The sequence below is a fragment of the Merops nubicus genome, unplaced genomic scaffold, assembly GCF_000691845.1.
Source record: "Merops nubicus isolate BGI_N331 unplaced genomic scaffold, ASM69184v1 scaffold13044, whole genome shotgun sequence".
NCBI classification, from domain to species: Eukaryota; Metazoa; Chordata; class Aves; order Coraciiformes; family Meropidae; genus Merops; species Merops nubicus.
The window spans coordinates 18,568-35,150 of NW_008605065.1; the positions used below are offsets into that span (position 1 = coordinate 18,568).

General features: G+C 42.7%; 1 protein-coding gene across 1 annotated transcript in view; it reads right to left on the reverse strand.

Annotated features, from left to right (window-relative positions):
• Window positions 1-3,209: 3,209 nt before the first annotated feature.
• CPS1 (carbamoyl-phosphate synthase 1, mitochondrial) overlaps window positions 3,210-16,583 on the reverse strand; it is a gene marked incomplete at its 5' end in the record, with an annotated part of 78,752 nt that continues 65,378 nt past the window's right edge. Inside the window, 6 exons of the mRNA XM_008939234.1 lie at window positions 3,210-3,308; window positions 4,578-4,707; window positions 5,255-5,367; window positions 6,330-6,389; window positions 12,344-12,442; window positions 15,173-15,247. Of these exons, the coding sequence (XP_008937482.1) occupies window positions 3,210-3,308; window positions 4,578-4,707; window positions 5,255-5,367; window positions 6,330-6,389; window positions 12,344-12,442; window positions 15,173-15,247 (576 nt within the window). The remainder of the gene's footprint in view (window positions 3,309-4,577; window positions 4,708-5,254; window positions 5,368-6,329; window positions 6,390-12,343; window positions 12,443-15,172; window positions 15,248-16,583) is intronic.

A 16,583-nucleotide genomic window follows, 5' to 3' on the forward strand; every position in this document is an offset into this window, starting at 1 on the left:
ATTGGTACAAAGGATACCAATTGAAACTTTTTTTTATTTAGACCTGTGTTGATCCCAACAGCTGTAGGTACTTAAAAATCTTTTCCTATAGTGCCTGCACCTTCATTACACAAAGAAAAGCATATCAAAAAACAAAGTCAGCCAGCATTCAGTGTTTGCACAAGGTAAGCTGGGAAATGATTTCTTGGCTCACTCTGACCATGATAGGAGGTAGAGCTTCATCTGCTATCAGTCAGAGCAAAAAGAACTTTTTTCTTCAACAGCAGAAGGGGTGGAGGCACCAAAAAGAGATGGAGGAAAAGACAGCTCATGGGATAGTGTAAATATAGAGGGGTCTGATTAAATGTGGAAGGACATTAGTGTCACCTACTTCAGAGGAGTGGGGAAGGGACCAGTATTTAGCACCATCAGTAAAATATTAATACTACTGCATAATTACAGAGTACTCAGCATAAATTCAGCCCTGCTGTGGTTTTCTACTAAATTCCACTCTAATTATATGAGAGTCTGTGGACACCAAAAGAAGCTGTGGTTTAAGTACCTGCAGCTGCTGCAGTAAGTAACAACAGGAATGTATATATATGTGTATACACAGATAGACATACACTCACACTGCTAACTCATGGACGGGAGCACTCCAGGAAAGTTGAATTAAAAGTAATAAAGGTTTCCCCATTTTCCAAAACTGGCAGCCCCTTCTTTAAAGTTCCCATTTCTTCACTGTTTCTTTGCCCACTGCTCTGTCAGCTGGCTCCTCACTTACATTTCACATGTCCTTCCTGGGGAATCAAGGCTTCTCCTTTCTCTTGTGTACATGCAGCTGAAGAGCACTTGCCTTCTCCTATGGCTCCTTTCCCACCACTTCCTCACCTCTGAGGCACAGAGCAGCTCCGCATTAAATGATGCATTCACTGTCAAACATAAGAATGATGGTTTCCTAGTGTCCATCAATGCTTTAAAAAAAAAAAAAAAAAAAGGGCAGAATTCAAGCCACACAGAATTTAAGGATCAGCAGCCGTCACAACTCAGAGCATTTATTTAATTTTCAGCTCATGAGAGAAGTGACAAAACAGAAGAGGAAGAACAAGAGAATACAGATGTTTTAAGATGTCACTTTGTTCACTACTAGAGGTAAAAGCAGGGTGGGAGGATGTGAGATGACACCAGCTACTAATGGGATTTTTGCCACTGAAAAAAAAAGTGCAGGATGCATTTAGAATGCTGCTTCATTAACTGCCATTACTCATCCATTTCACAACTGAACCGATGAACACTTGATGGCTTCGAGCTCTTCAGGAGTTTTTATTAGACTTTGGGGGTTGTTTTCATTTGTTTGTTTGGCTTTTTTTAATAACATCTCCATTCAAAAAGTGTAAAGCTCTTCCTATGCACAGCAGGCAGGGATTTACCTATCACAAAAGTTTGTACTGAAGAAATGCTCATGACAAGAGCACTTGGGACAAGATGAGAAATGAAGTCCACACCTGGTTCAAAATTTGGTCTTGGCACTTAGCATCAGTTGTTCAGAATGTCCCACTGCACCCAAAACCATTGCAGCTTCTGCCTGCTCCTTTGTACTTTTCAATAACAGCTCTCATCAGATTTTATATCCTTCCTGAAATGCTTTAGCATTCCTTTTAAAAACCCCAGACTATCTATCAGTCCTTATTCCCTCTCTACACTAGAAAATTCTTGGGATCCAAGGTAACATGCGAGAAGCAGCCTAGGTTTGCTCCTCTCCTCAACATAACCCAAAGCACACTACTTCCAGTGCTTACAGCTTCAGTAAAAGCACTGCTGGGTAGTACCCAGCTCCACCACCATGTATCTCCCTGTAGCTGGCAGCAGCATTTCTTGGCAGTCTGCAGGTACTGGGGGATACATAAGAGGTTGGTAACTGCAAGCTAGCAGTGCCCTGGGCCAAGCATCTCAAGCAGACAGAGGGAGGCTGGAGAAAAATGCTTCAGTTTACTTTAGCAAGTACCAGAGAAGTTCTCCAACTCTGAATCTTCCTGACTCCAGGGTGTGCTGTGTACATACTGCAGCATGGGGGAAAAAGCAGACACATCTGCTCCTTAGCTGTGAACACTCAGAGGCAGGCACTGTGTACTCTGCAGGATGTGGTGCCATTGGCCACAGAGCTCCTGAAGTCTTCCACCACACAGAGAGCAAGTGAGAACACACCGTGTGGCACAGTGGGTGTCTGCTCCGTGGGCAGCATTTCTGGGCATTGCAGCGCTGAAAAAGCAGCAGAGAAGGCTGGAGTGAAAGCAAAGGGGTCACTTAATTGGGAGGGGTAAAGCACTGAAACACCTTCACCCCATTTTGAAAGGATTCCATTTTAATGCCTGCAATCATGGCACAAAACATCAGACAGCAACACAGAGAAGTCTTTGGGGAGTTCTCCACTTTTGAAGCCAGACAAAGCTGAGAGAGCACCTTTACGATACAGGGACAGTTGCCTGAATTCAGAATGTTGAATAAGAATTTTTTAAAAAAAACAATAAACTGAAGGACTGAGCAGAACTTGGAAACAATTCCAGGCCACACATATACAGCCTTTGCTTCCCATCAAATCTACAGGCTGAAGATGATGACTCTTGGCCAGGGTTTAAAAACAAACAAAAAGTAGTTGCATCATGCCTGTCAGCTGTTGTAGGGAACCATGGGTAATATGTGTTCATCTGTCTTTAAAGAGCTCCTATCACACTCATCACCATGGCAGGCATCCATGGCACCATCAGCTGGATCAAGCAGAAGGACATTTAATTCTTACATAAAGTCATAAAATCTTCAATAATCAGCAATGGAAAGAGAAAGTCACAGGTCTCTCCTGGGAGTCTGGGGCCAGGGTCTAGTAGTCCAGCATAACAATATCTGGGAGTATGAAAAGAAGGAACAACCCTCATGTAGGATCACTTATCTCCTTTCATGTCCACTGCTATGGTGGTGTCTGGATCCACCTGTCTAATAAGTAACTAATATTTGATCCTGTGAGGAGATGGGGAGAAGACGCTTCAGAGGATGGGAGGAGGATGGCTTTCCAATGAGCCATCAAAAGCATTGGCTAGGAATTAGATTGTGTGAGTTGGAAAAACATCAGTGCAGATGTTACAAAATACATGAAAAGATGGTTAGGTGGATGATCTGAGGTCAATTCTCTCTTGTGGTGCCAGAAGCAATAAGACTGCAGGTTGAAGATAGTTCTTCTATGCTTTATTTCCATTGTCAAACTGTCTGTAGTGGAAGAGACTCCTGGAGTCCAATTTCCCAGAGTATTTGACAGCTTCAGCAAAAAGCTTTGTAACCTGTCAATATAAAGCAGAAGAGGACTGAGCATCACAAAGCCTTTTGCAGAAGGCTGAGTAACAGAGCAGGCTCCACACTTCTACACTGTCATCCTGAAACTGTGCAGGTCAAGTTTTGAGGCCATCCAAATCAATACCAATTTCAAGGTGACTGTGCATGGGTGTTGGCTCCAGTCCTCAGGAGCCTGCCTATACAGCTGGAGAGACAGAGGTGCTGGGCTTCTTTGGCAAGACAGCTCTGTCCCGTGAGCACTGCTGTTTCCCCCTACAGCCCAAGCTTCTAAGAGAACATAGGGTTGTTTACTTTTCTCAAACTGAAAGATTAAAACTCTGCAATCAAAGGGAAATATGCATGAAATATGTCAAGGAGTGTGCAGTCATAAATTTTGGATGGGCACCTCTGTTCTGGTTGTCAGTGTGTTTTGCTAGTAGGCAATGCATAGGTCTGCAGTTTCCCACTCCTGCTGATCATAACTGGCATTATCCTGCCTATGAATTTACAGCTTGGCATTCTCCCTGCTCTCCACTCACTCCAATCACAGCAGAAGATTTTGCACAGCTGGACACCAGTTCAAGTCACTGGGCTCCACGTCAGTGCCCACGGAAGTCAATGGGAATTTGGCTGCTGTGCCTAATGAGAGCCAGATGAGGCTCTTTTGTGACAGTTGAAGCACTCGCAAAGGAAGTCAGGGTACTGCTGGCAGCAGGAGTCCCACTCGGCACTACCAAACATTTCTTCCCCTATCAGTATGTGAAAGGGGTTTCTCAGGAGCTACAAACACATAATGATGGGCAATTGGGGACTACAACAGGATAGGCAGTAATTCCACTTGGATGACACTCAGGAACTGGATTGCCCCAGGGACCACTCAAGAAAGCCCATCTACATCCTGCTTACTGTAAGGTTTAAGGACCTACTGGAAAACCATCCCACTAAAAAACTGCCTGAATGCATAATTTAAGTGTTACAGGCAATCCTGTGCAAGAAGTTTGCTCTGAAGTGAAAATTGATACAGCAACAATGTCAGCTGCAGTATAGGACTCAAGATTTTTTATTTTCCTTTTAATTTTACTTGGAGCAATGTTATTTTGTATAGTAGCAGATAGATAGAAAATACATTCAAAAAACTGTGTTGCCATGATTTTCAGGCACATTGTTACTTGTCAGAGATAATGAAGGTCCAATCATCCTGGAATCTAAGGTCACAAGCACTTGAAAGCACTGAAGGCTCTTATGACTAATAGGAGAAAGAACAACATGGGAAGTACCTGGAAATTAGTGAGCAGAGCAATCCCACTGTCAATAGCCATCCTCCGGATCACATAATTATCATGGACAAATTTGGTGTTGCTGTTAGGCAGGTTAATCACCAGATCTACTTTGCCATCTCTTATCAGTCTGAAGAGACAATGCACAAAAGAGTATCACAGTGTGCTTTGCTTAATGAAAATCTGTGCTGAACAGCACAGGCATACAGGTAAACAACACCAAAAATTTTCATTTGAGTTTAGTCTTGCATCCCAAGACAGGAGAGTTGAGGTATTAAGGCACTAAGCTGCAACTCAGGAACTTGGGCTTTATTTCTGTTCTACTCAGTGACACAAAGCAATATTCAGCCTTCATACAGCTCAGCACAACTCTGTTAAAGACACCACTGACTGTCATTAAAAGCTAAATATTCAGATCCCACACATCCTTGCGTGAAAATGTAACATGGAGCAACACATCCAAGCTATACTGAATACAACTGCTCAATGAGATGACCATTAATTAAGCTGAAACCTCCCTGCTGTGGCAATTCCAAACAGAACCAGGTAAAACAAAACTTTTTGATTGAATCCAAAGTCCCATTAAGTCACTATCATTGATCTCAACAGAGCTAGAAATTTGCCCCTTGCTGTCATAGATGTTCACACAAATTTGACAAGGTGACCACTGCTCTTACCTCCTGACTGGAGGGAGGCCTGGAGTCTGGCTTTCCTGTGACGGCCATGCCACACGATTTGCTGGGATACCATTAGCATTGAGCCAGTCTGAGGTTCCTTCTGTTGCATAAAACTGTTAAGTGGGGAAAAAAAAAAAAAAAAGGGTTACTTAAAGTGTGCTTCGTAACACTGAAACTTCCCATTTAATTCATGTGGGTCTGACCCAACTCACAGACAGGTTGTCAGAACTGATTTTGGAAGGCATTTTTCATCACAAGGGTGTCTCTCCATACCAAGAGACACACAGAGAACAGCATGACTTTCCCAACTTGCTGTTATCTGTGATTTGCTGATGGATGATAGTCAATGAACGGTAGTAACACATCCAGAAGCAACTAAGTGGCTTAGGAAAACCTAAATCCCTCTGACTTTCAATAGGGCTTAAGTTCAATCACTTATAAAAAAAATTTGCCTCATGTCTTTTTTTTTTTTTTTTTCCTAGCATTAAGTTTTGAAAGTCAGAACTGTAGATCCAGTAGTTACACTAATGCCACCAAGGTAAATAGTGTTTAAGTACTTAATACTAAAAAGCTTTCACCAATCCTCTGTGGCTGTGGTGTAAATTACCTTTTAGTAGGGATATGGATGCAAAACGATGCAGAAGAGTTACAAGAGGAACGTAAACACCACGAATGTCTTCTGTCTGCAGTGAATATCACTGAAGATGAACCACTGTAAAGACCTCCATATAAAAGGCCTCTCCTTCCCCCCATCCTGTCACACATGACATCCTGTTGGCATTTTTGTCTCTTAGAGAACTAAGAAGAGATTATGACATAACATCCAGGTTGCAGGCTGAGAGTAGAGCCGGCGTTGTTTTTGTTCTCATGACAATCCCATATGTTCAATTCAACAACCATGACACCTTTGAGTTGGGTGACACTTGCTGCCTTTATGGATCACTCGACTAAAAATCCCTCTTGTAACTGAAAAATGTCCTTTTTTTCCTCTGTCTCCAAATAAACTCCAATGTTCTACATTCCTGTAGCAGGCTGAGATTTTGAAAACTATCTTTAAATAACTGAAAAAACCTACCTTAAAACCTTCTTCATGCAGTAGTTCTGCTACACCAAGGAACCTGGAGCGGAATGACTTCTGAAAAAGGAAATTTATTAGATGCAGCACCAAAGCTAGGATTTAGGAACAATGTTATGCTGGACAACACAAAGCTCCTCCAGACTGTGCTAAGAGGCAAATACACCTTTCTGTGCTGAGACTGTGCATACGTGTGTGCAGAAATGTCTGAATGTGCACCTGCAGTGTCATTCCAAGAAAACCGCCTGGATCCTGAAGTTCATGTCACTCTCAGCTAAGATATATTTTGTTAGAACACTGGGGAAAGTGTTCACATACTAACTTCGACTGCAGCTACAGATTTACTACTGCATATTAAATATCTGGGCAAACACCTTCTCAAATACAGCAATTAGAGTCTCCTCTGCTCTTAATTAAATAGCTTTTCAATCAATACCCAAACATTTGGCCTTCTCTTCTGGCAGATGACATGTATATGGTTTGGGTTGCCTTTGGATGCTCTGTTTGCAAATTCACATGAAGAAGAGCCTGTGTACACCCGAGTTAAATTCTAACTCCCACGGGCACACAGAAATGGAAACCACAAAACCACTCAGGAGACTGGGACACCAGATTCCCTAGGGGACCTGAGAGCCAGGTACTTGGGGCACCTTTGAAAGTCTCTCTCATAGTGTATACCCAAATCCAACTTAATTTAAAAGACATAAAGATAAGATGACTTCTTGTAGAATTGTGCACTTGAACAAGACATTTCAGAGCAACAGGTGAGTGAAAACGTGATCCCAGTGTAACTTTTGTCAGGATATTGAAGGTACAGTAATGCAAAGATCAGATGCAGCACATGCCTTTCTCACTGCCAAGGCAGGCCAAACCCTGCTTTTAACCTTAGCCTGGTCTGGCCATTTGAAAGTAAGTTTATTGCAAGCTCCCTCATCCCTGCTGGAGCTACTGATAGCTTGACCTTTATGGGTGAGAGAGCAATATTCTGAGGGGTGAATAATTTCCTATGGAGAAAAGGAGTCAACAGGTTTGTTTTTTTCGAAGTACTGTGGAAAGAACCTCATTCTGAAAGCCATCTTGTTCTGTACACTAACTGAAAAATATAAATATACAATGTGACAGGGTTGGCAGCTTCCCAGTCAGAGAGAACAGTTCTGCCTTCTGGTCAGGGAGGTTGGCTTTCACAACAGTATTATAAACTTCTATCAAACATGTACTGAACACTTGTGACACGTAAAACAGCCTCTCCATGAAAAGAAATTACAGCTGTCAGCTTGTATCGGAGCAACCTCAGATTTACAAGCTGGCTGAAAGAACTTGTGTAAGAAACCATTAGCTCCTAAAGGTGAAAAGTACAAGCAGATTTATTTAGTGGAAGATATTTATTGAAGAATTGTATCCTTTTTCCTTTATCAGAAAAGTTCTGTTTCTTATAACCTCTCTCTCACATCTGCTAGTGTGCCTCACTATTTGTAAAGGGCTACATCCCCAGTTAATTCAATACAGCTACATCAGTTCTCACTAAGATCCAGCTCAAAACAAAGCCAGTTCATCTCCCGTGACAATCTTGAATTCTGTATCCAAATCCACTGTGGAGCACGCAAAAAATTCTTGTACATAAGGAAGCAAGGCAGAAGGTTACCTTGAAACAACAGATTTGGAGTGCTGGGATTTAAAAATAAAATACTCCATCAATGCTTTCCGCATCTCGTGGTCACCAGCACAGATGTAAGACAGATGCACTCCATTCCAGAGATATCACTGAATAGCCCAATCAGGAGAGAAAATAAAATGAGCTTTTCAACTCCTCTCGCGTCAAATATAAATTATATAATGGCAGACTCAGGCTTTCAGCATCGTGGATTTCTCATTGTGAAAAGGGGTCAGATTACCAGCTTGCATGGCCTGCCAGACACTCACTAGCCTAACAAGGCAGCCGGACTCCATTTACCCTGGGAGGGCACTAGGCCTTGGACACCCTGGGGCCCGTGACCAGTGCGAAGCCGAAGGAGAATCCAGCAGCCCTGCGGTCCCCCCTGGCTGCCCAGCCTGCCTTGTGCTGTCCTGCACACACGGCTTGCCCAGCTGACCCTGAGGGAGATTACTTAGTTAGCAACAATTCTGCATGGCCCTATGTTCTGCCAATGACCAGGCCCAACAAAAATGATACAGCCAGCAGGAAGATGAACCAACACACAGACTGTATTGTAAGCAAAAAGGATATTCCATGAATGATCGCTGGAGATACAAACAATTCAATCAGCTGGTACATAATTGATGCCACCCCCAACAATCCCACAAAAGACATGACTTGTCCCACAACAGGTGGTATAAACAGTGAACCAAAGTTGCCCATAGCTGGCATGGGAAACAGACAAACCAGCAAGTTAAACATATAAGAAAAAGGTGCCCACATGGCGACTCTCACCCAATCAGCCCACATTCACAAAGCTCTAAACAGAGTGGGGCCCAGCTCCAGGGAGAGTCAGGAGGTCTGCCCTGAACCAGGCAGCACTGTGACCCAGGCAGCACGGTGGAGTGCACTCCACAGACAGACACTCCTGACTCCCTGCAAGTGATCCCAGCTTTTATCCCCAAGCAGACCCCTGACCTTTGTCAACTCACTGTGGGACCCCTGGGGCTCATTTCCCTTCTGGCTCTCCCTGCAGGGCCGGCCGCACCCTGGGGGGAAGCTCTAAGGCAAACTCACCACCTCTGTATGAAGGGCTGTGGGAATCACCCATATGTCAACCTTAATTCGGGGCTCAGGGTTCAGACCCCAACATTTCACCCTAGTAGGACTACCACTGGAACTGCCACCTGTAAGTCCACCACCATGGAAGCTCCTCAGCAAGGCGGGGTTCATTACCTGGGGATATGGGGACCTGTCTGGACCACAGGTCGCAGCACAGCCATTTGACTCTTGGTTTGCAAAGTACCCCAGAGCAAAACATTTGCCAGGAAACCAGGATATCCCTCTCTACTATTGTTAACACATCTATTTGACTTTCACCTTCAAGAAGACAGTCTCTTTTCACCTCAATATAATTAACAGCAATGGCATAAAGGTATCATACAGAATAACCTAAATACGTTGAGCCTAGACACTTCTGAGGGAAGCAGAATTCAAGGACCTTTGACTTCTTATTTCTCTTTTTGCAAGAGCTAAATGGCCAGTCTAAAAATCAGAGCGAGCTACTAGTAATGAAACAAAGAAGCCTCTGAAAGAAGGGTATGGTTTGAGCTCACCATCCACTGCAGGTGAAATATAGCACCTTCTTCAGAGCCAGACAAGTGGGCTGATGTACATGTTCCTGACAAGAATCAGCCCCAAGTGCACCAGAACAGCTTGCAGAGGCCATCCTGCAGTTTGAAAGCCAGGGGCCTCTGCCTAAGGAGGGGCCTCCAGCCCATCACCTGCTCACAGCAACAACATTTAAACACTGTGTGATCGTGCAGAGGGGCAACCTGGTGTCTGTGCTTCTGAGCCTGTATTTCCCCTCTGAGGATACAGTGACCACTTTCCCAGTTTGAGGTAGATGACCTCACGTTTGTGATTAAAATCAGAACAATGCTGCTGGTGCTCCTCTTTCCTCCAGCCAGTAACACTCCAGGATGACCACTCACAGCCTACATGTCAGGTCTAGGTCAGCATTCCATCCTTCCCTTCTTACAAGGCTTTATTTACCCTCTATTTAGAAACAGACCACTGAAAAGTAGGTAGGTGACAAACTCCACAGTGGTGAGGGAACAATACATGGTTCTCAGCATTAACTTTACACTTCTTGGTTTGGGATTTAATTATAAAAGAAACATGCTGAAATGAAGAAAGACCTTTAAGCGATTGATCTGTTGTTTTCAAGCTCCTTTTGCAAAAAAATGAACTGTAAACCACTCATTAAAAAGGACAGAATCTTGTTACTTTTAAAAGGTTTGGGAGGTTGAGATTTTGGGGTTGTTTTATCTTTTTTTTTTTTCCTTTCTTTTTTTTTTCTTCAGACCTTTGTACAAAGAACATTTGGCTCAGTTTAACAGATACTAACACAGAACCTACATAAAAGCTTTCTATAGCTAAAATTACTCTTTGCTGCCTGTTCCCTTTTAGCTGCTATCAGGAAAATAGGCTTAAAATTTTAAACACTGGGCTCTCTTTTTTTTTTTTCTCCTGACTTTTCCCCCTTTTTAAATGATGTTTTAAAATCTGCAGTGATTAGATATACAGCAGACATGAAGTACCAACTGCCCACAGTTTCATACTGAACTTTTAAACTTCATTTAGGTACAAGCAAAGGCTTTTCTGCTAATTTGAAGTAACTTAGAGCAACAGCTTCAATCCATAGATGTGTGTATATATACATATATCTAAGGTCTAAGTGATAATCTCTGTTAGCAGAAGTCATGTTCTTTTCTGGCCACTTTTCACACACTCCCTTCCCATCTCCACTGGCACAGACCGCTCAACATGTTTTTCACCCCAGTTGTCTGACAGAAAAATTCATCTACTCTATTTTTTGTTTTATTTGGTTTATGCAATCATGTAGGGCATAACCTTATTACAAGCACAACTGGGAAATGGCAGGAGGCAATCAGTTGTCTTTATGGGGCTCAAGACTGTTCTAGTTGCAGTGGAAGTGCCTGAATTTTTTTTGAGGAACATACACACACCTCATAATTTACAAGTGTACCTAACTTAAGCAGCTCCTGCACTTGGCAACTAACATTTGGTAAAGAATCAACACCTTTTGCTTTTCTGTCTACCTTCTCTTCTTGAAACACACACCCTCCTTTACTGATACAGAACTATGAATGGTGCAGGGCTGTTCCCAAGGCAAACCTATTGAGAACTCCCTCACAAAAAGGCTGTCTGCAAAAGCCATCACACTGGAGAACATTCCCATAATGACACCACTTAAACTTTATGTCACATATAGCAACTTGGAGGGATGCTGACAGAAAGAGATGAAACCCTAAAGTCCAAGCTCTAGTCTGGTGTGGAATCACTGGACCTGAAGAATATGTGTCTGAGAGGCAGTCCCCAAGATGAGAGAGCTCTGGCAAGATACAGAAACCAGAAGCATTACTGTGCAAAAGCAGCATTGGTTCTTCCTTTCTGAGCTACTTCCTTCTAGCTGATAGGAACTCCATGGCAGGGAACAGTGCTGGCCACACACATTCATCAAAGAGGGAAAGGAATCATGGCAGCCATGCCCCTAGGCTCCTTGGAAAGCTGGCTGCAGAGTCAGCGCTGTTGTCCTTTAGTGCCACTCCCCACTGCACTCAAGTATATTCCCACTGTGACTCCAGTGAGGAGAGGAACGGGACAGGGCCATACCTGGTGGAGGTCATTGCCTGACAGTGCTACACCAACAACGAGCCCTACAACACCCTAACAATGTCCTGTTTTCTATGATGTTAGATGATGCTACAGCTCTGCCTGGAATGAAATATGTTCATCTATGCAGAAAGCTCAGCAGGTCCAGCTTTGCAGTATGGAAACTGTCTCATTGCTTTCAGGGGGTGGAGGGAAATTGGTTTCCAAAGGGCAAGAGGCAGTGTACAGATGAAGAGAATTTTACATCAGGACTGGAAAGTAGCAACCCCAGGATTCCCATGTGGGAGAGGGCAAGGAGTGGACTTTGAGGTCCAGACGACAAGTTTCTCTGAACTAATTGCCTATGGTCTTTATTCCCCCACAGGAAGGTGCTGCTCACTCTCTGATCCCAACCCTCAGCTTGCAGCAATCCTGGGGTTTGCCCACAGCAAACTCTTGCAGTTCCCAGTAGCAAACTGGGTATCAGGAGCCAGAAGGGGAAAAAAAAAAAAAGCAGGCCAGCCCCAGGGAATCCAGTGAATACCCCTCCAGTGAGGAGTTCGTTCCTCACTGTCTTACTGAACTTCAAGATGCATTGCAGAGAAACATATTTAAGCCACAAAGACACATGAATGAAAACAAGACAACAGTCACTGGGTTCCTCTGTGTCTGTCCTTTCACAGCATTCATTTTTAGGACTCACCTGGATACCAATCAAAATCCCTTCCTTAGGAAACGTAAACCCTGTGGCAAGCATAGCCTTCTGGAAAGCAGAGTACACGTCCTCCCCGAAGCACGCGACCTGGGAAAAGGCACAAAGAACACAGCATGAAGGGGAGAACCAAGAACACCTAAAAACCACTGCTTTAAAAAGAAACAGGGATTAAATCTTAAATAGGCTCTTTGGACTTCTTCACACAAATCAGACTTCTTTTGCAAGCAGCCTGCAGGCAGGGGGGACGGGAATCAGAAAATCGTTATAGACAAACCTCGTAACTTTAATGAAGCAATAACAAAGGAATAAGCAACGCTTTAGTTTCCAACAGCACACCAAGGAGTAACAACAATTGATTCTGCTGAGTTATGGGACTGCTGTACACAGCCTCTGCTCCAGCGTTTGTTGAGTGTTCAACATGATATAATGCTTAAATAGCAGGGAGTGTTCTGCACGCAGGCATCTCTCTCTGTGTACGCTGCCAAAGGGGCTACCACAGCCCTTGGTGCACCCTGTGCTTCTGTTTTTTCTTGGGAATATAAACCACGGTTATCTAAAGATGCTTTTCCATTAGAAGTCCACAGATGTAAGAAATTCAAGTAAAATGTTCTTAGGAAAACAACAAAGCAATCACGCCAATTCATAACAATTTTTTTTTATATAAACAAAAAGTTGATCAAAAAAATCGATAAAAATCATTTAGCAGTTGTCCATCATTCAGAACTGTCTGTGGAGCTCCACACTTCTTGAAAAACAGAAGCAGAAACTGTCACAGGTTTCTCTCTTTGAAGTAAAGGATCTACACACATGCACAGATGGGATAAAGGGGCTGATTGAGAATTGCTCTCCCATTTTCCTCTTGTGGTCCTTCCCATCACGGAGTGAGCCCTCACACTCATGGTCTCCCTGTTACCATGGTGAGCAGAAAACAGTATTTCATGTAAGAAGAACAAATGATGATTTGTCAGACCTTCTAAAGTAAAAAAAAGAACAACCAAAGAAACAAAAATCCTGCAAGGAATGGGATAAAAACCAAAAAAAATCATTACAATCCCAACTTTTCTTTAAAAACTCATCCTGGAGTGTTCAGGCTGTTCTACAGTGTATCTGGCCAATGGGTTACGTATGCCCTGGACTTTCCAGGGTGGTGGACAGCCCCCTACTTTGTGGGCCAGGGGTTCCCAGCCTGCCATGAGAGGTTTATCATTATGGCGTAGTCAATACAGCCACAATACTCAAAGGGACTCCCAGCACCTTGTATTCTGCTGCTGTGGGAATCATGATTTCCAGCAAAATACACCTCTGCCAGCCAGATGTGACACACTCAAGCCCAAATCAAGTCATGTGTGTGAAAAATGTTTTGAGGAATAATTGAGCACTTTACCCAAAGCAAGTTGTTACCCTTATTTCGTTCATAAGAAAGTCTTATGTAACTGTCACATTTTATGGCATTTGTGAATATGGATCTTTCCAACTCATAAAAGTTAATAATCTCTCCTTTATGATCAAGGTAATCACTAACTTCATATAAAGCTCAGAGAAATAATTCTTGACTTTAATTCCACCTTTTTTCAGAGGGTGGGAGGACTGGGGTGGTATCTCTGTAATCAGTTTTCTACTGAAAACAAGGAAGTCACAGAAGTCACTTGGCTTTTTTTCTGCCCACTAACTACACTGAAAGGAAACATTCTGCAATACTGATTTCCAACACATTATAAAGAACAAAATAAAGTAATTCTGGAAAGATGTAGGAGACCTAAGGCTGTTATTACCTTGCATTTGGGTATAGTGCTTTTTCATGGTAAAATTACATCTTTTCTAATGAAAACAGCTCATGTTAGACATACCCAAGCTCACATCAAATGGAGCAGCCCAGGCTCTGCCACCTGCATAGCTATAGCAGAGCAGAGTTAAGCCTAATGTAATTGCCTCAATCTTTAACCACTTCCCAAGTGAGTTTTCTAGCCCAGAGTAAGTTTCATGCAACCGCAACTCTTCCCTAGAAGTCACAGAGCAAGCCAGTTTAAAGGTAGCTTGGGTATATCTACAGAAGCTATCGACAGCTCGGGAAAGAGGCATGAACAAAGCTCTCTGTTCTACAAGACTTAATATCTCTTCAAGTGATGAAGATGGAAACCTGTAGCTCTTGAGGGGTGAGGGCTGCCAATCAGTGCTGAGCCTATGCAGGAGGAGGAACAGCTTTGTGTCACTTCCACATCAGAAGAACCTCACAGCCCTGCTGTAGAAAGAGTGGGTAAAGAGGCCCAGTCTCCCCTCATCCTGCAGCCATCACCTTTTATTCACTCTTTCTCACCTTTTGCACCTTGGGGCATGCCTTGATGGTTACCAGGCAACCAGAAAAATATCACCACACATATTTGTTGCCTTTAAGTAACTAGCACATTCCAAGACCAAAAACCACGACCTAGAGTCTCAATATTGCTATTCTGGCACGTGTCAATGGGGCCCTGAAAGCTGTAAGCATTTGTCTGTCTAGAAGCAGCTGATTCATAAAACAGACTGACTCACCGAGAACCTCCCAGAACCCGACAGCTTTCAGATAAACTCACTTGAGGCTGTCACACCAACCAGGTCCAATGCAGGGAGCTGACATGCAGGTAAAGAGGGACATCCAGTGGCTGAATGAACGTTTTTTTTTCCAGGACAATGTGTTTTTGAAGCTAAGAAAGATGTTTTCAGTTTTCTGAAGAAGCTACGGATGCCATCATAATTCAGGCAGTAGTAAGATAATTTTTAAAGGTTCATGATGCTTAAAGGCAACTTGGTTTAAAGAAAAATTGCAAACCTAAACGATACCTCCCCAGTAGAGGCCATTTCACATCGAAGAACAGGGTCAGCATCTCTCAGCCGGGACCAAGAAAACATTGGAGCCTGGGGAAAGAAAGAGGGGTGAGGGAGAAGGAGAATGAAAATTTCATGGATCATTAAAAACAAAGAAACAGAAACAGACATAAATTAATTAAAAAAGAAAAAAGCACTGGTCAAATCTGATAAGTAAAGGAGTACTTGGCAAATGAGTTCCCCCAGCATCTCCATGATGGACTGGAACAAATAAACATGTGTTTCACCAACCAATGACCCTTTCAACTCTTGCAGTCCTGCTCACATTCTGATGGCAGATTTCTAACCTGCAGGAGCTCACTATCACTATGATTTTTAGGACACATCTTAAAATAGAAAGGCTGCGAAGCATCTAATTAATGAAACAAGGAGAGTTACTATCTGAAGCCAGTCAGCTTTTCTGAGAAAATTGTTCTCCAGCAGAAATTTTCCTTCACAGGAATCAAACCATTCCACAAGAATGAACTCTTTTGGTGTAAACAGATGAAAACTTGCAAATTATTTATATATTTTCTCTCTCCTCCCATGCCCAAATACACACCCCTAAATTATTTTTTAATGTTTTGTATTATAACATTAAATCCCCTGATCTTTATCTGAGGACTTAGGTTGCTGCAATCTCTAAGTTTTCTTGTCTCTCTGTTAAAGAGTCAATGATCGCATGTGACAAACATGGAACAAGTTTTCTGCAAAGGAGTAATTTTCTACAGGGCTTCTCTACATCTTAAACTGCTAATGGCATTTTCATAAAGACAGCACCCTTGCTGCTTAAAAGCTAATCTATTTTTAAATCCAAAGACATAACTCTGGTTTTAGAAGTCTCTGAGGGTAATATTGCAGACAAGACAGATGCTGTTTCATCACACCTAACAATGACCAACTAAAATGTGACAGCAGAAATTCACTGTGAAAGGTTTCACAAAAAAATGTCATGTGTATTTGTTACTTTTACATCAGTTTTGCTTCTTCTATAAGTAAAGTGAGAATTTTTACAGTGGCCAACTCTACAGACTCAAGCTGAGATATGGCAGTCAAGGTGGATTAATTTTAATGCACAGATTGTCTGGAAAGGTAAGAAGCAACAAAGCTTTCCACCAGCTCCCTAACTTCTGTCTGCCATGAACATGAAAATGCATCAGCAGGAGCAGACTTTGGTAATGCACATAAATCCTATTTAAAATTTAGTCAGTCATGCTCTGCCCAGGATTTAACCTTGGTCAGGCCACGATACTTATGTTGCTCTGCAAGCAAACAGGGCAAGACAATATTTCAGTCATTAAAGCTAATATGGCGGCACTCCGAATTCACAAAGGAGCAGCTATGTTGAGAAAGAAGAAAAGAGTTTTGTATTCTCAGAGCATTCAAG